This window comes from Pipistrellus hanaki, assembly GCF_964339955.1.
Source record: "Pipistrellus hanaki genome assembly, chromosome: 1".
NCBI lineage: Eukaryota > Metazoa > Chordata > Mammalia > Chiroptera > Vespertilionidae > Pipistrellus > Pipistrellus hanaki.
Window position 1 is genome coordinate 208,451,306 of NC_140503.1, and position 22,388 is coordinate 208,473,693.

A 22,388-nucleotide genomic window follows, 5' to 3' on the forward strand; every position below is an offset into this window, starting at 1 on the left:
ACTACACGGACTGTCTGAAGGCCGGTGACCATGGGGGGGCTCTGCCCTGGATGGGACCCGCCCCCCCCTGGACACTCCCTCCATCCAGTGCCTGTCCTCTGCCCAGGGCTGCCCCTGGCCCTGGAGCTGGGATTGAAGCCACAGGCGCGGCTGTGGGAGGAGCAGGCCGGGCAGGCAGCCGGGCCTTTGCAGGCTCCTCCGGGACCCTCCCGGTCAAGCTCTGTCTCCCCGGAGGCCGCACAGGGCCCTCCACCGTCCACACTGCCCGGGCCTCTGCGGAGATGTCTCCAGAGACCTGTCCTTTGGGTGTGGCCTGTATCCCTCCTCTGTTCGCTCCGGGCGGCTGCCGGGGCTCCCCGCCTGGGTCTGTCCCAGCCCCGGCCCCAGCTGCCCCGCAGCCCGCACCGCCGGAGGGGAGGCGGGAGGGGAGGGGAGGAGGGGAGGCTGGAGGGGAGGCCGGAGGGGAGACTGGAGGAGGGGAGGGGGAGGAAGGGAGGCCGGAGGGGAAGGAGGAGGAGAGGAGGGGAGGGGAGGAGGGGAGGAGGGGGGGCCGGAGGGGGGCCGGAGGGGAGGGGAGGAGGGGGGCCGCCCCGGGCCTGGCGGTGGGGGCGGCGCCCGGACCTGGGGCTGAGCCCGCGCTGGCGGCGGGCGGCCGGCAGGGGGCGGTGCGCCCTCGGCGCGGCGGCGGAGCGCGGTCCCTCCTCCGCCCGCCCCGCTCCTTTCTCTGCTCGGCTGCCGCCCGGCTCTGGGCAGCGCTCTCCCCGGTCCGCGCCGCCGCCGCCGCCCTCCGCGCCCATGGCGCCCCGGGGGCCCCCGCGCACCCCGAGGGGCCCCGGCCCGGCCGCCGCAGCTCCGGGGCCCGAGACGCCGCCGCCGCCGCCCCGCTGCCCGCGCCCCCGGCCGCTCCCGCCGCTCCCGCAGCTCCTGCTCCTCCTGCTGCTCCTGCTGCTGCCGCCGCCGCCGGGCGCCTGCTCCCCCGGCCGCCGCGGCGCCCCCGTCCGGCTGGCCCGCTCCGCGCCCGGCCCTCCGGGGCCCGGCCTGGGCCGCCGGGTGCGGGCGGCGCCGGGCGCCGCAGCGGCTTCGCGGGCGCAGGTCCCGCTCACCAGCTCGTCGTTCGTGCTCAAGGGGGACGCGACGCACAACCAGGCGATGGTGCACTGGACGGGCGAGGACAGCAGCGTGAGTGACCGCGCCCGCCCCGCGCCCCCGCCCCGGGCCAGCCCGCAGCCGCCGGGGACGCGGCACGGGCTCCCTGCCGCCTCTGGCCCCGGGAACTTGGGGAGGGACCCTTTCCACAGATTCCCGGGGTCCTGGCCCCGGGGCGCCCCGGGCCCTGCAGGGGGATCCCCAACTCCGTGCTGCGCTCCGGGCCGTCAGCCGCCTCCTCTCCGCTGGCCGTGCGTTCTGGGGTTTTGCCCCAGGACCCCCTCCGCCCTGGTCAGCCTGGACCTACTCCTGGCACCTCCGCGGCCCCAGGGCTTCCCGCCAGCTTGGTCTCCGATTCCGGGGCCTCCCCTCTCCCCGGTTTCCCTCGTGTGCGCCACGGCCACCCCAGTCCTGCCAGGGATGCACTTGGAGGCCCAGGACCTGGGGCCCCCCTGCGTTGGGGCCGCCTTGCTCTGTACCTGCGTCTGCAAACGCCCCTCCACCCGCCCCTGTGGGCCCTGCCGCTGGCCTCTCCATCTGAAGTTCAGCAGACACTCCTTCCTCCTCCCCCGACGCTCCGGCTGGGTCCCCTGCTCCTCCCCTGTCTGCGGTTCCCGGGCTCCGGCTCCTGCCCCATCCTCTGTGGAGTTGCGTCTGGGGACTTGGGGATACCCCTGCATTCTTCTGGGGGCTGCCGTCCCCCTCTCCCCCCGGGGAGCTGACTGATGGTCACTGTGGAGTCCCCTCCAGGCAGCCCTGGGGGTCCGGACAGTTGGAGAGGAAGGTGTGCTGGGAGGTGGCAGATGTGTGCATATGCGTGTGTGTGTGCATGTGCGCGTGTGTGCATATATGTGTGTGCGCGTGTGTGCATATGTGTGTGCGTGTGTGCATGGCTGGCTGTATGGGGAGGGACGTGTTAGTCTGTTCGCTGCTGTTCATGGGGTCTCCCCAGTGGCTGGCGCCCAGCTCTCCTCCTTGACCTCTGCTCCCCGAAGTTCTGAGGAGGCCGCCCGGGTGGGGCCCTGCGTGCTTGGCGGGGGGAGGCTCGGTGCTCAGTCTCAGCGGGGAACCGGGCAGGACCGGGAGCCGGACCGCGTGTGCAGCCGTTTTCTAACGTTTCCCCGCTGCTCCCGCCCACGGGGCCTCTCCCCTCTCTGCGGCCGCCGCCCGGACCGGGCTCCGCACCGGTGTCCCTCCTGGAGCGCACCGGCTCCCAGGGCTACGCCGCAGGCCGGTGCCCAGGAACCTTCTCCGTGTTCCTCACCTGCTCCCGGAGCTACACGCAGGCCGGTGCCCAGGAACCTCCTCCGTGTTCCTCACCGGGGGCCCCGCTCCGCAGACGGGCCGGCGGGGCCTTGTTCCGGGCTGAGGAAGCATCCGGAGGGTGGGCTTTCTCCGGAGTGTGCAGAGCGCCCGCAAAGGGGGCCCCGGGAGGCCGGCGTGGCTGCTGCGCCAACACCGGTGCGTTTCCCTCCGGGAGGCTGGGAGGGACCGGCTGCCTTGTGCTCGGTTCGCTGCGGGAACGGGTCACGGTGAAGTGGATGCTTCGTGGACGCCGCCAGCGTGGCCTCCGGTGGGTCCCGAGGGGCCGGGTCCCGAGCTGCCCTGGGGCAGAGAGGTGACTGGGAGGTGGACGGAGCGAAGGTGGACAGAGTGCTGGTCTCTGCCTCTGGGTCGTGGCCTCGGGCTGCCCCGGGAGACAGCTGGGCCCTCCCAATCTAACTGTTCCCGGGAAATCACGTGCTTGTTCTGCTTCTTTTACTGTTTATTTTTACGCACCTTTTATTGATTTCAGAGGGAGAGGGAGAGTCACTGATCGGCTGCCTCCTGCATGCTCCCCACTGGGGACTGAGCCCACAACCCAAGCATATGCCCTGCCCAGGAATGGAACCTGGGACCCTCCCCCACCCATGGCCGCATTGGCCCCGCGCTGTGTGCACAGGGCTGGGAGGGCGAGGGGGCTGTGAGCAGAGAGGATTCCGAGCTGATTATCCGAGGTCTCTTCTCCGGGTCCGGGGACCCATCGAGCCAGAGCGCCGAGGGAGCACGGAGCCCCTGGCCAGGGGACTGCCCCGAGGGCCACCCACACGAAGTGCCGTAGACCGCGGGCTTTACAACAGAAGTCCCTCTCCTCCCCGCCCCCATCTGGGAGGCCGGGGTCCGGGACCAGGGGTGGGCAGGGCGGCCCCTCCCCAGGCCCCTTGGTGGCGTGCAGACGGCCGTCCCTCCCCGTGTCCCGCAGGCCGTCCCTCTGAGTGTGTGTGTGTGTGTGTGTCTGTCCTCATCGCCTTCACTCGCAAGGACGCGGGTCCTGCTGGACCAGGGCCCAGCGCTATGACCTCATTTTGCCTCAGTTCTCTCCAAACAGCCCCGCTCTGCGGCCGGGGGTCAGGGCCTGCGCGTGTGGGTGTCACGGGAGGCACAGGGCGCCCAGGGCAGCGGGGGGCAGCGCAGGGACCTTGGCACCCCCTGAGCTTGACACGCGGAGCGCCGAGGGCCCCGGGGGAGGGGTGGCCGTGGACAGCCAGGACCCCGAGCTGAAGGCAGCTCCGCTGGGCTGGAACCGCGGCCGGGCGTGGGAGTGGAGGCGCAGGCGGGAGTGACAGGGCTTAACAAAGGGACTGAGGGGAGGAGGCACCTGCCCAGGACCCGCTGGCAAGGGCGGGGCACGGGGCCAGACCTGTGGGTGCTCCGAAGGGGTGCGATGGCGGGGCAGGGCTCGGGGGTGCGGAGGGAGAGAAGAGGGCCCGGGTCTGCAGTGAGGACGGGACCGGGAGAAGGGGCCTCCAGCTCGCCCTCAAACCAGCTGCTTTCTGGAGGGCGTTGGGTGCCGGGGGTACAGCGGGAGCAAAGGCCCTGTCTGGTGATTCGCCAGGTCTGGATAGAGTCTTTCAGACAGACTTTCCCGCGTGTGCGCCCTGTGAACCTGCACCAGGGCAGTCAGGGAGGACTGCATGGAGGAGGTGACCGGCGTGGTTCTGAAGGACAAGCAGAGTGGGCCGAGCAGGGGTAGGGGTGAGCGGATGGAGGCTGAGCCGGGGGGGGACGGTGAGCGGAGGGAGGCTGAGTGGGGGGGTGGGGGGGCGGTGAGTGGAGGGAGGCTGAGCAGGGGGGGACGGTGAGCGGAGGGAGGCTGAGTGGGGGGGCGGGGGGCGGTGAGTGGAGGGAGGCTGAGCAGGGGGGGGACGGTGAGCGGAGGGAGGCTGAGTGGGGGGGCGGGGGGGCGGTGAGCGGAGGGAGGCTGAGCAGGGGGGGACGGTGAGCGGAGGGAGGCTGAGTGGGGGGGGGGGGGGGACAGTGAGCGGAGAAAGGCTCCAGGCTCCGGGCTCAGGAAGGACGCCTGGCTCGGAGCCTCGGAGACAGCGTGAACAGCGGTCTGGCCACACCGCTCAGGCCTCCTCGGCTCTAATAAAGCGCCAGTTTCATTTGTGAGGCCTGGGGAGCGTTAAGAGGCCGTGAATGAGCGCCGTCCTCCGTGCCCCTCTGGGTGGATGCAAGGCACGGCCGTTATTTAAATTCCACTTTATTATAATCTGTCAGAGGCAGCTGCGCCCGGGCTGACGTCAGGCGTGAGGAGGGGAGGGAGCCCACGGGCCAGCATCCCTGCGCCTTCCCAGCCCCCAGAGAGCGGCTATTTATAGACCGGCCCGCGCCCGCCCCGCCCCCTCCGGTCCGGCTCATCGAGGGCGGAGGGCGGAGGGCGGAGGCCGGGAGCAGGGCGCTGGCTCTGCCCGGGGCAGGGGCCTCCGTCCGCACAGCCGGAGGGGAGGGCCCGTGGGGGGTCTCCCTGGCCTGCCGTGGCTGCGGGAGCCCTCGGAAAGCCTCCCCGTGGGTGTGAACGTGGCTTCCGGCGTGAACGTGAACTGTCCCAGGCAGGCATGTCCTCCCCCCACCACATGAGACTGCGGCCGGCATGCCGAGACGGCCAGGGCTGTGGCCGGTGGGGCGGTGCCTCCCTGTGGCGGGTTCCCACAGGACCTGCTGGGCAGCGGGGCTGGTGAACCAGACTCACGCTCCTGGCCGCCTGGTGGCTGCGGCCGGCGGGCGGGCGGCCCGTGGTGGCTGTGGCCGGCGGGCGGGCGGCCCGTGGTGGCTGTGGCCGGCGGGCGGGCGGCCCGTGGTGGCTGTGGCCGGCGGGCGGGCGGCCCGTGGTGGCTGTGGCCGGCGGGCGGGCGGCCCGTGGTGGCTGTGGCCGGCGGGCGGGCGGCCCGTGGTGGCTGTGGCCGGCGGGCGGGTGGCCCACCTAGGGTGGCAGGGACATTGTCTCTGGCTAAGCTGCGATCAGGCCCCTCGCCATCGGTGTCCCCACGGAGCCCCATTCGCCGTTTAAGCGTCTCCGGGGTCCCTGCACGCGAGCTCTCGCAGGGAGCTGGGGACGTGAGCCGATGCTCTTTTGAGGTTTGAGAAGCTCCGCTCCCTCTGCGGTGCACTCCCGCGGCAGGCAGCTGCCGTGTTTGCACAGAGAGTGACAATCATTTAATTAGTTTCTGCTCACTCCAGCTTGAGGAGCTCAGAATAGCAGCGCCTCCTGTCATTTTCCCGCAAAAGCAGAGGATTTCTGCAGCGCAGCGCTCCCGGCTCCTGCAGGCCCGGCCCGGCTCCCGCCGCTCAGACGGGGCCGAAAGCTGAGTTCAATGGAAGGAGGAGCTCGGCGGGCGGCCACAGCTCCGGTGGGGCAGGGCCACGCCGGCTCCCAGGCCTCAGCCCGGCGGCACTGGTCAGGGTCCCCTCGAGCTCGTGCCTCTGACGCCATTCCTCTCACAGGAACAGCTCCGGGCACTTCCACGTGTGGAGCCCCGACCCGGCGGCAGCCACAGGCTATGGGAGTGCCCGCTGCTGATCAGTCACGTTGTTATAGTTCTGGAAGCAGCCCTGCGACATGGAGGCGCCTGTCTTCCCGCCAGGGAAAGCCTCAGTTCCCCCCCCCCCCCCCCGCCCCCCGGCTCCTCGGTGCTCAGCCCCCTCCTCCCAGTCCTCAGTCCTCACCCCGTCCCCCGGGTCCTCGGTGCTCACCCCCCTCCTCCCGGTCCTCAGTCCTCACCCCGTCCCCCGGCTCCTCGGTGCTCACCCCCCTCCTCCCGGTCCTCAGTCCTCACCCTGTCCCCCCGGTCCTCGGTGCTCACCCCCCTCCTCCCGGTCCTCAGTCCTCACCCCGTCCCCCGGCTCCTCGGTGCTCACCCCCCTCCTCCCAGTCCTCAGTCCCCCCCCCCCCCCGGGTCCTCGGTGCTCACCCCCCTCCTCCCAGTCCTCAGTCCTCCCCCCTCCCCCCCCCCGGCTCCTCGGTGCTCACCCCCCTCCTCCAAGTCCTCAGTCCTCCCCCCCCCCCGGGTCCTCGGTGCTCACCCCCCTCCTCCCAGTCCTCAGTCCTCCCCCTCCCCCCCCCGCTCCTCGGTGCTCACCCCCCTCCTCCCAGTCCTCAGTCCTCACCCCGTCCCCCGGCTCCTCGGTGCTCACCCCCCTTCTCCCGGTCCTCAGTCCTCACCCCGTCCCCCGGGTCCTCGGTGCTCACCCTCCCACGCCCATCCTCGGTGCTCCCCCCGCCCACCCCCTCCCCTGGGCCCTCTTTGGCTGGGACCCACATGCTGCTCGGAGCCGATGGTGGCTCTGCTGCTCCCGTGGCCGCCTTCTCGCAGCCCCGTCCTCTCCTATGGAACAGGGTCCCGGTGCCCACCTCCTCGTGTGTCCTGGCCGCTCGGTGGCACGGGGCATTGTCTGCCAGTCACCGGGCCTGGCACCAGCGTGTCTCACTCCCCTCACCCAGGAAGGGGGCCCAGGGCCCGCCACCTGCCCACACCGTCCTCAGGAGACGGGCTTTCTGGGGAGCAGAGTGGGGGTCAGCCTGCTGCCAACCTCGGTGCCCGCAGGCTCCTGCTGCTCCTTGGAGCGCCCGGAGGCAGGCCACAGCCCCGCCTGCGCAGGAACCCCGCGTCTGCGCCTTCCTCTCAGCCGCCGGTCTGACCGAGCCCGGCCAGCTGCAGGGGCCGTGCCCTGAGTCCGCCTGCAGGGGCCGGGGCACCGGTGGGAGGCGAGGGAGGGCAGGCTGGGCAGTGCTATCAGATGGTGACGTGGACGGAGGGGAGAGGGGAGAGGGGAGGGTGGTGTGACCGAGTGGGGTGTCCTGGCGGGGGCGGGCCCCTGCGGTCTCCTTCATTCAGCCGTGAAGCGAGTCTTTCGTTTTTAAAAATATTTTTATTACAGAGAGAGGAGGGCAGAGGGAGAGGGGACCATTGGTCAGCCCCTCCTCTAGTAGGGATGGAGCCCGCAAGCCCGGCCTGTGCCCTGACCGGGAATCGAACCTCGACCTCCTGCTCACAGGTCGATGCTCAGCCCCGGAGCCTCCCGGGCCGGCCGGGCAATGAATGGAGTCTCCCTCTCGGCCTCGGCTGGCTCCGTCTTCAGTAAAAGCGCAGCCTCAGAGCTCGTGGGAAAGGCTCCGGCGTTTATCTCTGACCTGAGCCGCGAGGTCGTGCAGGGAGCCTGGGGGTGGCTCCCTCTGCCAGGACATGGCGTTGTGGTGGTGCCTTCGCCGCCCCCCCAGCCTGGCCGTCTGGCAGGACTCCCGGGAGCAGGTGAGTCACCGACCAGCCTCTTCTCGCCCCGGTGGGCAGGCAGCCAGCCGGGCTCCCAGCCGCCGGCCAGCGGACAGTGTGGGCGGGCGCTGCTGCGTGAGGGCGAATCCAGGGAGCAGTCCCCTGGACTCACAGGTCTCCGAGTTCCCGGGGCGCTTAGCGGTCCCCCCGTTTCCCCCCCCCCTCGTCCCCCTGGGGTTCCCTCCAGTGCCCGGAGGCTCACCCCCTTCCCCAGGCAGCACGTTCCAGGGGCCGGGTCTCTGCAGGAGGGCGTTCCGGAAAGGAGACGGGAGGGGCCGCTGGGATGGGCAGGAAGGGGCGTCTCTGCCGGCGGGTCTCGGGGCCTGGAGTCTGTTCCGCTCACGCACCTCCGGGAGCCGGGCGGCGCCGAGGACTGCGGAGGGGCCGCGCTGCTCCGCCCGATGGCAGACACCGGCCGGCGGGGAGGAGAGGGTGCTGGCCTGGTCTTAGTGAGGGTGCCCTCCGCAGCCCAGGGCTGGTCCACCCGAAGGCATCGTGGCTCCCGGCCACTGAGGACCACACAGTGCTCCTCGTAGTCCCGGGGGCCTGGGGTCCTGGGGGTCCGGTCGAGTCGGTGCCGCTGGCTGAGCAGAGTGGGGGCGGGCGGGCTGCGTGCTCCGGAGGCTCCGGTGTGGGGGGAGGCTCTGGCTCCCGGCCTTCCAGCTTCTGGAGGCGCCCACACCCCTTGGCTCCGGCGGTGCCGCCCGAGCTCTGCTCCACGGCCCAGGGCCTTCCCGCGGCGAGGAACGGCCCCTCCCTCAGTGCACGTGCCTGGGCTGGGCACTGGGACGGGCATCTTCGGGCGCAGCTGCCACCGTGCTGCCGGCCTCGCCTCCCTCCAGCCTCCCCCGGGCCGTTGTCCCGCAGCCCTGACCACTGCCCTTGGCCCGCCCTCCGCTTCTCGCTCTGACCCGTGCACCCCGCCCCTCTGCCGCCTGGGACCTTCCGCCCGGCCTCCTGCTCCTGCTCCCGCCCTGACACCCGCACACGTCTCCCAGGACAAGCACACGCAGCCTGACGCCGGGCTTCCCGGCCTTCCGTCCGCCGGACCCGCGTGGGGTCCCCCGGCGCCGACAGCCTTTCCCAGGAGCTGAGGATGGAGGTCCTCCCTCCACCTGGAGGCAGGATCTGGTGCCAGTCTCTGTGGAGCATCCGGGCGGGGGGGCGGCCCGGGGCGGGGCCGGAGTGCGTGTGGCTGCGGAGCCTGCGCCCTGTGCCTCCCGTCAGGTCACTGGTGGCTTTGTCGCATGTGGGGTGGGTCTGTGAGGACAGCGGGTCAGGGAAGGAGGAAGAACACCCCCGGGTAAATGACGGGCAGGAGGAGTGGCTGCGAGGGAGGCTCGGAGGGTGGGCTGTGCTGGCCACGGGGCCACGGGGCCACGGGGCCTCGGATGGATGCCTGCTGTCCTGGGGTGGCCGTGGTCAAGCCGTTTGGGGGTGGTTAAGAGCCGGGAAAAGGGCTTTATGCCGAGCGGGGGTCACCCAGGCCTGCCCCCCGCTGTTGGCTGAGTGACGCCGGCGGGTCACCCCCTTTCCCCCCCCCCCCCCCCCCGTCGGCCGCTTCCCGGCGAGCCTGTGCGAGAACGGCCAGGAGGGCGAGCCACAGCCGACGCAGCTGGGGCCGCCCGGAGCAGAGGTCCATCTGGAGGCGGTGAGCCCGGCGTGGCCGAGGCGGACGCGGGATGGAGCGTGAAGCCCAACAAGGAGGGTCTGTGCTCCTGATTGCACTCGGCCTCCCGGCGGCCGGCCCTCCCTCGCTCTGTAAGCGGATCCGTGCTCTCTCCCACTCGCTCCAGGAAGGGCGGCGGCCAGGGAGGAAATGGCTTTCAGGTGGGACCCCCTGCTAATGACTGAGAACCACTCCAGGCTTTTACCCTGGACGTTTTTGGGGGCTCAGCTTCCATAGGTATTAAGTATAGATATTACCTTCGACTCCCCCCACCCCAAACCATCCCCTCCCCGGAGACAAAGGCCGTTGGAAACACTGCGATCGCCGAACATGTGCACATCTCCATCCGTCCGTCCCTGCTCGGTGCTCGGAGGGAGCAAGGCGGGGACGGGGCGCCCTAAGCCCATGCTGAGCGGGCACGAAGCTGCTCTGTCCTGTGCCCACTTACAGACGCTGAGGCCGCAGGCCTGATGCCGAGGGCCGGGAGGCAGCCTGTGAGGCGGACTCCGGGCTGGGAGGAGCCGGGCCTCTGACCGATACACCGCCACGTCCACGGCGGCCACACCCCGGCTCCCGGGCTCCCGCGCCCTCGGGGTGAATGCCACGTCCGCCTGCCCCACGTCCCCCCGTCCCCCTGCCCCCACTGTCTGCCGGGCCCTCCCGCCTCGGAGCCTGTGTCCCCCAACTCCTCTCACTTGGGGGCTCCTCCACCAAGCCGCCCGGTCACCTCCTGAGCTGTGGCCTCTGGTTCTCCCCCCTGCCTCCTGGCTATGCTGATTACCTTCTGCAGTTTGCACCCGCGATTCTGCGTGTGCGTGTGCGTGTGTGTGTGTGCTTGTGTGTGAATGGTAATGATCAGAAGGCAGGGACAGTGTCAGACTGCAGGGCCACGTCGAGTTGGAGGTGTCACGTGTGACTGCCAGGCGCCAAAGTCCCAAAGACCTCGGCCCCTCACGTGGCTTGGGCATCTCTGCTGCCGACGGCGGCGGGGCCAGGGACCCCGGCGAGTGGCCTGGGCCCCGGGGCGGCACCCCGAAGCCACCTCGGAGAACCGCGCGGTGGGCCGGGATTGGGAGAACCGCGCGGTGGGCCGGGATTGGGAGAACCGCGTGGTGGGCCGGGATTGGGAGGGACTCGGGGAGTCCCAGGCAGACGCCCGCGTGCAGGAGGGGCAGCCCGGCCCCCGAGGCCAGCCCTCCCCGGCCCCCTGGGCCTCCACGCCCCTCGGACGGGGACACTCCGTGTCTCGGGAAACAAGGGTGTGGGGTCCCGTGGCTGAAGAGGCCAGAGGCTGTGGGAGGGACTCGGAGCTAGCTCCGCCCGCCGGCGTGGTGGCTCAGGCTGCGGACGTGGCTGAGGCTGTGGGAGCCCAGGGCGGCCCTGCGGCCGGTGGTGGCAGCTCCGGGCGGGAGGCACCTGTGGCAGCCAGACAGGGGCTGCGGGACGGGGGTGGCGGGGCCGCCCTCTCCCGGCTGCTGTTTCCAAGTCCTGGCCTGGGAAGTCACTGCGGACAGGAAGGAGCTGCTGGTGGAGGCGCGGCCGAGAGAAGGATGAGGCCTGTTTCCGAATCCCTAAGCCAGGCCGGGCATGGGCGCGTCCCCGTCAGAGCCAGGCTCGGCTGCTCCTTCAGACGGTTTCCTGGAAATACCCTAGACCCGTGTTGGGCAAACTATGGCTCTTGAGCCACACGCGGCTCTTTGGCCCCTGGAGTGTGGCTCTTCCGCAACATACCACGGCCCGGGCGAGTCTATGTTGAAGAAGTGGCGTTAGAAGAAGTTTAAGTTTAAAACATGTGGCTCTCCAAAGAAATTTCGATCGTTGTGCTGTGGATATTTGGCTCTGCTGACTGAGGAGTTTGCCGACCACTGGCCTTAGACCTTAGATTCACCAAGCCCTGAACTCACCACGACTCAGCAGAATCCCAGACTCAGGGCTCACGTTAGACCCGGCCAGAAGGAAGCTCACTGGGGAGGGAGGGGTGTCTGGCTTGGGGTGGGGGTGGGGGAGGAGGGGCCTGTGCTGAGGCTTGGCCCAGAGCTTGGGGGTGGGGGCCCCCCTGCTCCCGCCTGGAGGGGCCTTCCTGGCTGTGTCTGGCTGCCGCTCGGTTCCCGGGCACACGCGTGTTTGTGGGAAATTCCCAGCAATCGGTGTCGGCACAGGGCAGGCTCACGGTCCTCGCATGTGTCCACGTGGCCAGAGAGCAAACGGCTAATGAAGTGACGCCACACAGTTTGGTGTGAAAAGGGGGTGATTTTTCAAAACGAAGGCGTGCCTCTGCTTGCCGGAGGGGAGGGGGTGTGAATAGGTAGGAAGCTCGTGGCCTCGCGGGCGGAGGCCCCGGTTATACATCCAATCCCAGGGCTCGCCTGCTCTGAGCAGGCCCGCCCCCCGGGGTGGACCAGATGTCCCCGTTCTCCAGGGCCAGGCTCACCTTGTTTGGTTCTTGCTTCTCCCTGAGTTGCTGGTTGACATCCTTGAGGCGATCCCCCAAACGCTGGTGTGCAGCAGCCTCCCGGGGGCTCTTGTCCAGACAGAGGCCTTGGGCGTCCGTGGCGTCTGCCCTCGGAGCAAGCCCTGCAGGTGACGGCGTGCCCCCCACAACAGGCCCACCCCGGCCTGTGGCCGGGGGAGTCCGGGACTCTGCCCCCTCCATGCCCCCCGGTGCCCTCCCTTTCAGGCCGGTGGAGAGCGTGGTCTGAAGTGGGGGCAGGTGAGCATCGCCCGAGTCGCCTGCCGTGGAGTGGACACAGCTGCGGAGTGACCTTGGGGCCGGGCCCCCCAGCACCTGCCACGCACCAGGCATGGGGTGCAGAGAGAGAGACCTCGTTGTGGTGGGACCGTGCGTGCGCTGGGCCCCGTGCTGGGGAGGGGCAGAGACGGCGCCCTGGCACCCTCTGTGGTCCGGGGCAGCGGACGGGGGACAGCTTTAGTCTGGGGATCGAGCCCACAGCCCGGCCTGTGCCCTGATCGGGGATGGAACTGTGACCTCCTGGTTCCTAGGTCGATGCTTAGCCTCTGAGCTCTGCTGGGCGGGCAGGCGCTGTTTGAAAACCCTGGTGAGACATCGGGGCTGTGGCTGGCGAACCCTAAAGCCCCCTCCCAGCCGAGGGGCCCTGGCTCCTGGACGGGGGTGTGCACTGAGGCAGGCGCCGTGCACCCCGCTGTCCCCCGCCCGGGCCCGGGGAAGGGCCGGAGCCGAGGCCTGGGGAAGCCACGTGTCCGTGTCCGAGATCACAAAGCCACAGAGCAGAGTCTGCATTAGAACCGGGCACCTGACCCAGGCTGGCCGCTACCCCCCGCCCCTGGCCCCCCAGTGTCACCCCGGCAGGGGGTCCGGGCAGCCAGGCAGGCGGACAGAGCCGTGCTGACTGCGGCACGTGCCCCATAGCGCAGCTGGTGCCGTTCTGTTTGCTGAAGGGTGAAGTCCTGGTGTGTGTGTGTGTGGTGGGGGGGGAGCGGGGGGGAGGGGGGGGGCGGGAGGGGCACTGTTTCAGGATTTATCCCTAACTGGCAGAGGGGGTGCAGGCGGGGCTCTGCAGGCGGAGCTGGGCCCTCCCCCAGCCCTAATCCCGGCCATCTGTCCCCCTCACAGCACCTCCTGCCTGACTGGCTCTGCGGTGGGTGGGGGCCTTGCCAACCAAGAGGTCACGCCAGGCCCTGCTCTGTTTGGGGGGCTGGGGGTACCACCGCTGCCCCGTCTCCAGTCTCCTTGTGGCCAGGATCCCAGCAGCTTCCCCAGGACACGCTCTGTGCCGGCGCGGTCCGGACTCACGGGGCGGAAGCCGGCCAGCGCACGGCCCGGGCGGCGGCGGCCATGATGAGCGTGTCCTCCCGGTTCACGCACGGGGCGTGCCTGCCCGTGCACACGCAGGACATGGGCTGGTCCTCCGTGGGCGGAGGCTGGAGCGGGCACAGGGCCTGCCGGGGAGCTCCTCGGGCGCCCCCGCCTGGGCGTGCGGGGTGCAGCGGGCGGTGGTCGTGCTGCTCCCGCCCCCGCTGTCTTTCTCTGGGAACCACACCTCCATCTTCCTGAAACGTGACTCTGCTTCTGAATGAGCGTGTGGACAGGGGAAGGAGAGTTTTATTTATTATTTATTTAAAAAATATATATTTGATTGATTTCTTACAGAGAGGAATAGAAAGCTAGAAACATCGATCAGAGAGAAACATCGATCAGCTGCCTCCCGCACACCCCCCACTGGGGATGTGCCCGCAACCAAGATACATGCCCTTGGCCGGAATCGAACCTGGGACCCTTTCAGTCCGCAGGCCAACGCTCCATCCACTGAGCCACACCGGTTTTGACGGGAAGAAGAGTTTTAAAGATGCCAATGGCTGAGACCCAAGGGTGTGGCTGCACCCAGCACCGAGGGGTGAGCGGCTGATTTGGAAACAGCCGCCCCACTCACACCCCCACCCCCCGCCCTCAGAGGCAGGCTCCGGGTTGGTCCGTCCGGGGGGAATGGGGGGCCGAGTTGCAGAGCAGCAGGAGACCACCATCATCTGCCTGTGCAGGGAGCCGGTGCGCGGGAGCATAAAAACGTGTTAATGTTGATGCTGGTGCTTGGAAACAGGCTTCATTGGAAGGAGGCAGAGGAGGGAGGCTCTGTGCTGAGACCCCCCCCCCCCCTCTGGGCCCGGCTGAATCGCTCCCTTTAAAAAAGGCAGAGGCCAATCACCACCCTGCTTCCTGCCCCCCTACCTTCCCGCCTCCCCACCTCCCTACATCCACTGCTCCCTTCTTCCCTGCCTCCCTGTCCCCCATTCCTCTGCCCCCCTGCCCCCTGCCATGGGGATGGCGGTTTCTGCTGGGCCGCGCCCACTCTGCGGGCGGCTGGGCGGGCAGCAGTGTGGCTCACACCGTCTCCGAATGCCTCCCCAGGAGCCCATCACCTCCCCCAGAATGCGGTCAGCATTCGGTGACCTGGTACCAGGCTTGGCGGTGAGTGTGCCTGTGCCCCTTGGCTTGTTGCCCCACATGTTCCCCAGGGCTCAGCGCCCAGAAAACGCTGGCTGAGGGGCGCTCCCAGGGAGCCGGCCGCAGGCTGGCCGCACGGCAGCACCGGCCAGGGGTGGGGGGGGGGGGCGGCCCTCCGAGTGCGGGTCAGCTGGAGTCCACACTGCGCCGGCCTGCTGCCCAGGACTTCCTGCCCCGGGCGTCCTGGCTTCGGCCCCAGCACCCCGACAAGCCCGGTTGCTCTCTCCACCGGCCGTTGTACAGATGCTCTGGTCCGGCCCCGGGGCTGCCTGAGCTGTGGGTTGGCAGGGCTGGGTGTGGGAAGTAGGTCTTGGGTTGGGCACCAATGGGGCTGGAGGGTGAGGGGACCCTCCTCATCTTCCGCTTCCAGGGGCACCTGGGGTTCGGAGGAAGGGCCCCCAGACTGGCCCCAGGTTGGTGGCGCACTCTGTGCTCAGGAGTGGGCAGCTGTCCCACCCGCGACTGTGGCTGGTGGTGGAGGATCCAGGACAGAGGGAGACGGTGCGAGGGGCCAAGTCCCGGACACCAGACACGGCTTCCAGGGTCCTGCCCCGTGGCGTCCACAGGACACTTTCACTCGCCATCTGATAGGACCACGGGCGGGTAGGACCACGGGGCGGGCAGGACCAAGGGCGGGTAGGACCACGGGGCGGGCAGGACCACGGGGCGGGTAGGACCACGGGCGGGTAGGACCACATTGCAGGTAGGACCACGGGGCGGGCAGGACCACGGGGCGGGTAGGACCACGGGGCGGGTAGGACCACGGGGCGGGCAGGACCACGGGCGGGTAGGACCACGGGGCGGGTAGGACCACATTGCAGGTAGGACCACGGGGCGGGCAGGACCACGGGGCGGGTAGGACCACGGGGCGGGCAGGACACGGGGACCACACCTGTGAGGTGTGCTTAAGGGTTTCTTGGTGCCGGTCGCCTGAGCGCCTCTGCCTGCAGGCACCGAGCTCTGGCTCCAGGGGAGGCAGGTGTTTGGGCACAGCCCGCACCGTCAGGTCGGCACGGACACCGAGGCCGGGGCTGCCGTCCTCAGTCCGCTGAGGAGCCTCCCCGATCCGGTTCCCCGGCGCTGGCAGGGGGAGCTCTCTGTTAACACCCGCCCCACGGAGCCAGCCCTGCCTCAGGGCACCCTCCCGGCACCAGGACCTGCGGGGAGGGGGGGGGGACCTGGCCCTCCTCCCTGCTGAGTCATCACCGCCCCAGGCTGAGCCCTGCTCCCCGCCTGCACCCCACTCCCTCCGCCGTTCCCACGGGGGGGGGGGGGGCCGGCGGCTGTGCCAGGAGGGGGCGGCACTGCCCTCCGGCGCTGCCTCCCAGCTCCTGCCCAGCCCCGTCCCGAGGCCAGAACGCCCCGCGGCCTCACCCGCTCCGCTGCGGAGGCCCGCGCTTGGCACGGCGAGGGGTGAGCGAGCGTCTAGACGCGCTGACGTGGGTCACCGCGGACCCTCCGAGCCTCCCGCTCCCTCCGGGCCTCCCGCTCTGGCTGCCTGCGGGTGACGCGTCCAGCCCCCCCCCCCTCTTTCTTCGGGGTGACGCGTCCAGCAGAGCTGAGGTCAGCCCCCCTGGCCGGGCGCCCGCCTCTGCGTAGTCAGTGCAGGTGCCCGCGGGCTGCCAGGCCCACTCCGGGCGGGCGTTCCAGGGCAGGGCGGGCGGGCAGGGCCTTGGCACGGGGCTCACACCCGCGGCCCATGAGAGCTGCCACCACAGGCCGCGCGGAACACGGGTGCGGGCGCAGAGCCGGAGGCACAGGCCCTGGCCCTGCTCTGCCACCCAGAGGCCGAGTGCCCCGGGTTCCTCCTCTGAAAGATGGGCGTCATGGTCGTGTCCTTCCACTTGCCGATGGCAGAGCCCAGGCCAGACTGGAATAAAGCAAGAGGCGTCTGTGACAGTGTGGAATGGAAAATCCCAGGGGAGCTGGCTTCAGGCACGGCTTGATCCAGGCTCTCCGGGCCGCTGTCCTTTTCTCTCTCTCTGTCTCTGGGCTCTGCCGAGTGGAGGAGTTTGTTCCACGAGGAGTCGTCATACGGTTTTCCTGAGGATTGAACAAACTTTTTTTTTTCCTTAAAGAGGTAAAGACAGCTGTAGTAGCAGAGTGGGGTGGTTGGGGACTCTTGTTGCCGTGGCCAGTCGTAGGCACGGAAGCAGGGGGGGAGGGCATGCTGGAACGCAGTGACCCCGCATCCTGAAGGGACTCGGACGCCACGGGTCTGCAGAGCGGTGGGCGCAGGGCTGGGAGCAGGGGGATGGCTGCCAGCCCTCGGTGAGTGTGTGTGAGTGCGTGTGTGCGTGTGAGTGTGTGTGTGTGCGCGTGTGAGTGAGTGTGTGTGTGAGTGTGCGTGTGTGTGCGCGTGAGTGTGCGTGTGAGTGAGTGTGTGTGTGTGAGTGTGCGTGTGTGTGTGAGTGTGTGTGAGTGTGTGTGCGTGTGAGTATGAGTGTGAGTGTGTGAGTGTGCGTGTGAGTGAGTGTGCGTGTGAGTGTGCGTGTGTGTGTGCGTGTGAGTGTGTGTGCGTGTGAGTGTGTGTGAGTGTGTGTGTGAGTGTGTGTGTGCGTGTGTGTGTGCGTGTGAGTGTGTGTGCGTGTGAGTGTGTGTGTGAGTGTGCGTGTGCGTGTGCGTGTGAGTGTGTGTGCGTGCGTGAGTATGAGTGCGAGTGTGTGAGTGTGCGTGTGAGTGAGTGTGTGTGTGCGTGTGAGTGTGTGAGTGTGCGTGTGAGTGAGTGTGTGTGAGTGTGCGTGTGAGTGTGAGTGTGTGTGCGTGCGTGTGAGTATGAGTGCGAGTGTGTGAGTGTGTGTGTGAGTGTGAGTGTGAGTGTGAGTGTGAGTGTGTGTGTGCGTGTGCGTGTGAGTGAGTGTGCCGTGGCATTCCCCCAGTGGCCTCCTTCCCCGAGGGCCGGGAGGGGGGCGGACACAGGGCCTCTCTCCTTCGGGGTTTCCCTTTGCAGAGACTCGGGGGGGGGGGGGGGGGGGGAGGGGCGGGCCGGGGCAGCTCCTCCCGCCAGCCTCTGGCCAGAGTCTAATCTTACAGCTCCACGTTCATGCAGGAGATCATTTGTCTTCTTTCTTTCTTTTAAAAGAAAGACACTACAATGCCGGGATTGACCGCCTTGAATCTGACTCCTGACTGAGGGGACAGCTTCCCAGGAATGCAGAGGCTGGGCTGCGGCGGGCGGCCTGCGGCCTCCTGTAGGGGAGTGGGGAGCGGGGAGGAGCCCAGCGGCTGGATCTCCGGGGTTCACGTTGGCCGTGAGGCTGCTCCTTAAAGCGTTTCTGGCTCGGAGCTCGGTGTTTAAAAGGCCGCATAAAGCCGGTGAGTCGGCCCTGAGCCCTCTCTGCGGCGTCCAGCGCCCTGGCTGCCGGCAGGAGGCTCCGAATCCGGCTCAGGGGCAGGGTCCGGGGAGAACCATCCAGCTCCATCCGGCTCCATCCGCCTTCAGACGGCGGTCCCGGGCTCGGTGTCGGCTCAGATTCAGAAACGCGGCAGCTGAGTTAACGAGTTCCTCCGCGGAAAGCTCTGTGGGGTCACGGGGGTCTCACCCATGTTCTCAACAACCGCCGGCCTGCGCCCAGGAGGCTCCTGCTCCACCTTCGCGGGGAGGGGCAAGGGGATGAGCAGCAAGGGGATGAGAGCCCCCGGGAGACACCCCCCCCCCCCCCCCCCCCCCCGCTCCCGGCCGCCCGCCCAGGCCCTGGCCACCGTGTCCCGCTCGCCTGCAGGCCTCCTGCTGCTTTGGCGGCAGCCGGAGGCAGGGAGGGTGAGGGTCTGTCTCCAGCGCTCAGTGCGGTGGCCTGGGCTTCCGCAGCAGACTCAGTGCTCGCAGCTCTGGAGGCTGAGGTTCAAGGTCAGGTGCCTGGTGCAGGGAGGGCTGTTCCCGACGAGCAGCGAGCTGCCCTCACTGTATGTGCGTGGTAGAGAGGGATCTTCCTCCTCCTGTGAGGCCGCACCCCGTGGGCCCCTCCAATGGCCTCCTGTAACCCGGTTACCTCCTGCGAGCACGGCGGGTCAGGGCTCCTGGGAGTCCTCCTTGCTGAGGTTTCCGCTGTCCGGCCGGTGCCCCCTTCTCCAGGAAGCCTTCCCTCTGGCCTCTGGGTGCCTGAGCGCCCTGGGCCATGGCCTCTGTTGGCACTGTTGGTCAGCTAGTCCTTTGCCTCCCGGGCTAGGCAGTCAGGTCAGACGTTGGGGGCTGGCAGTGGGAACACCCGCCTCCATTGTGGGTGGCCGGCTCTGTGTCCCAGCCCGGACGCCCGGTGTAGCTCGGGGTGTTCTGAGCGATTCTGGCTGCTCCCAGGGTTAGCAATGGAGTCATGTGGTTCTGTGGTTCCCCATCCTCTCTGGGCCTTGTCTCCCTGCCTGGAATGGCCTCCTCCCTTCTCTTTGGCTCCGTTCTTGGGGTTCAGTCTGGTGTTTCCGCCTCCCCCCTGCAGGGCTGCTGGGGAGGGAGCCCGCAGAGGCCGATGCAGAGCTTTGCATAAATCGTGGTATTTCCCTGATGCCTGGGTCCGGGGCTTTATTTACTGCAGCCCGTCTTGCTGGCCGTTGCTGCAGTTCTGATTGCCGACGTCAATGAATCCGATTCATCCGCCATTTACTGAGCTCCCACTGGTGTCAGGGACCGTCCCAGTGTCAGGGGCCTTCATTCCATCCACAGATGTTTACGGAGCACGGCTCGGTGGCAGGCACTGAGCAGCAAGGGGATGAGAGCCAGGCTGTGCAGCCCGCACGGATGACAGCGCCGTGAGCTTGGGCAGAGCACCCTGGAGGGCTTCCTGGAGGCGGAAACACCAGGCTGAACCCCAAGAATAGGGGGCCAAAGAGAAGGGAGGGAGGCCATTCCAGGCAGAGAGACAAAGGCCCAGAGGGGATGGTGAACCACAGAATCTCATGAGCTCCATCGCTAACCCTGAGAGCAGCCAGAACTGCTGGCAGTTCTCAACCTGTGGGTCTCGACCATCGGAAAACACGGATATTTACATTATGATTCATAACAGTAGCAAAATGACAGTTATGAAGTGGCAGCGAGAATAATGTTACGGTTGGGGGTCACCACAACATGAGGAGCTGTATTAGAGGGTCGTGGCATTAGAGAGGTTGAGAACCACTGTTATATTGTGTTCTCTTAATCAGATGCTTAATTACTTAATGATCTAACTTGTGAGAACTGAAGTCTTGCTAGTCTGTGTTTGTGTTTAATGCCTTTTTGTTACTTTGAAGGAATAATCTAGTTCTGTTTCACAATAATAAGGATGGTATATGATCTTTTGGTAAAATGAATTTGACAACCTTCTCAGGGTTTACATTTTAAGAAAAAAATTTTTTTTAATCTAGAATTGGCTGTAGGTCATTCCAATAGGCCCTGGAATGCCTAAGGATTTGTTTTCTCTCCGTATGAAGGAAAATTTTACATCTTAGGCGCACGGGAAGCTTTGTCAAGTAAAGAAATAATTGCCGTGACTGGTGGCTGTGTTCAGGATCTGAAGGAGGGGCCAGTGCACAAATGGAAATGCTATACGAGAAATCTGAGTTTAGAAGCCATTGGGGACCAGGGACCAGGGGACCAGGGACCAGGCGAGGCCTCTCTCGTGAAGAGCACCCTGACTTCTGGCCAGGTCTGCTATTTATTTACCGGAATACACATTTTCCCGTTAGCAATGCATATAGGCATATCAAAGGTAAAGTCTGGTAAACAGTGAACGGATTATCAGGTTAGGGAATTGCCTTGAGCCACCACTATCTCAACAGTCAGCCCTGCTAACACCCAAGGTCCATCGGCCTTCCGAGTTCCTTGGTGCACTCTCGATAGTATCAGCAGTGGGTGCTCCCTGCAAATAATAACTATAGTCTTTATATGTGCAAAATAGATGTAAAAATGGATGTCAAAATCTCCAGGAGTTTATAAGTTTACCTGGATTTATGGAAGTACTGGTGAGTCAAATCAGGAGAAACAAAAATTGATTATGGGACTGAAAGAATAGAAAATAATTATATAGTTTTTGTACTTTTATTGAAAGTATTGCTGATTTTTAATTTTTATTTTTCAGATATAAGGAAACTTGTTTCTTAAAGCAATTTGGTAAATTATCTATTTTTCTCCCTACCTAATCCCTCCAGAATTTGGTAATTTTTTAAAAAAATATATTTTATTGATTTTTTACAGAGAGGAAGGGAGAGAGAAAGAGAGCTAGAAATGTCGATGAGAGAGTAACATCGACCAGCTGCCTCTTGCATACCCCATACCGGGGATGTGCCCGCGTACATGCCCTTGACCGGAATCGAACCTGGGACCTTTCAGTCCGCAACCGACGCTCTACCGCTGAGCCAAACCGGTTTCGGCCAGAATTTGGTAATTCTTAATGAGTAAGTCATGGCAATACATTTCTTTGCATGAATTCAATAAGACCAGTTTCCAATTGTAGTTTTATTAACTAGGACTTTGGCTGGAAGGTCGTGTCTGAGAGAGACATGCCCAGACTCTGGGTGTCACCAGAAAGCTTTAAGGAACGAAACCGACTTTGAGCACCTTGGAGCAATAGCCTGGTGCCTTGCTGGTCAGCGGTTCATGGTGGTCTTTCCAGGTGGGGAACACAGTTGCTCTCCTGAGAGAGGGCAAGGAGGAACCTCCAGACCTCCGGGAACCTCACAGACATGAGGAATTCACCCAGGTCTCCAGGAATTGCAGGAAACCTAATGGCAGCTGGTGTCTCAGCTTCTCTGTCCCGAGGGGCCAATTAAAGGTCAGTTATCCTGCAAAGCAGATTTTTAGAAAAAGGAGTATATGATCAATTGCTATTCTTATTGTGCTCATGCAAACGATCAGGCTAGATTGAAATCAGACTTAATGCATGTGGCAACAGACAGAGCCCATGAAGTGTGTGGGGTGTGGGACAGGGTGGTCTGGAAGGTGGGGGGTGGGGGGCACCTGTGCCAGGGGGCACCTGTGTGAGGGAGCATCTGTTGTCAGGGAGCACCTGTTCAGAACTTCCAGCCTCTTCTCTCTTCCTTCTCTTCCTCCCCAACCCTTCTCCCTCCTCACCTCTCCCTTCCTCCTTGTTCTCACCCCTCCTCCCATCCCTCCTCTGCTCCTTTTCCCCTCCTCTCCTCCTCCACTCTCTCTCCCCTCAACCTTTCCCCCTCTTCCCCCCTCCTTCCCTTCCCCTTCTCCTCCCTCCCTCTCCCCTCCCTCCGCATTACCCCCTGGAGACACGGTCACGGCCACTGCACAATGAGGCGATTGTGAAGCGGCCGCTGCAGCCGGGACCATGGGGAGGCCTGATCTCCATGAATAATCAGGCTCCAGCCCGGCCCTGCCGCCCAGTCTGAGCCGGCCGCCGGGCGGGTTGCCCCGGCCTTTGTCTGCGATGAGGAGCCTGGCCGGCCGGCCGTGTTGCCTGGGCAGTGGGGTGGGAGGCGGGGTGGGACCAGGCCAGCCTGGGCCTGGGTGGTCAGGAGGGCCGAGCCCTCGGCGGGGACGGAGGGGACGTGGGCGGGAGGTGTTGGGGGCTGGGCCGGACCTGGTGTGAGTCTCCCTGCAGGGCGCGGTCACAGGCCCTCCAGCAGCCTGTTCTGGGCGAGGTTCTGTTGTCCTGTTTGGGGGGGACTGGGGGGCGGGGTGTGCCCAGCGTTGGACATGGCACCACGCCGTTCAAGCGAACACTTCCTGGGACGGAGCCTCAGTTTCCCCGTCAGTCCCCATCCTCACACCTCCCCAGCGGGTGTGGGAACGGCGGGGTGACGGATGGTGGTGTGCGGGGGCTCCTGCAGATGCATTAAGGTAGGGGGACTCGCAGGCCGCAGGGAAATGGGAGCCCAGTGCCGACCCTGCAGCTGCAGCGACCCCTGCTGGCCGGCCCCAGGCTGACCGCGCTGTCCGGAGCTCCGTGGGGTGCTCCCTCTGGGGCCCCGTCTCCCCAGCCTGCAGGAGCCCCCGGGACCCACTTCCTCAGCCTCAGCAGCTGCGTCTGTCCTTCCCGGCGGACAGTGTCCCCTGCGGTGGAGACAGCGC

The 22,388-nt window shown here is 66.5% G+C and overlaps 1 protein-coding gene across 1 annotated transcript in view; it reads left to right on the forward strand.

Annotated features, from left to right (window-relative positions):
• Positions 1–778: 778 nt before the first annotated feature.
• Positions 779–22,388, forward strand: part of SORCS2 (sortilin related VPS10 domain containing receptor 2) — a 143,657-nt gene continuing 122,047 nt past the window's right edge. The window contains exon 1 of the mRNA XM_084881488.1: positions 779–1,179. Coding sequence (XP_084737614.1) covers positions 796–1,179 — 384 coding nt within the window. The 5' untranslated portion in view covers positions 779–795. The remainder of the gene's footprint in view (positions 1,180–22,388) is intronic.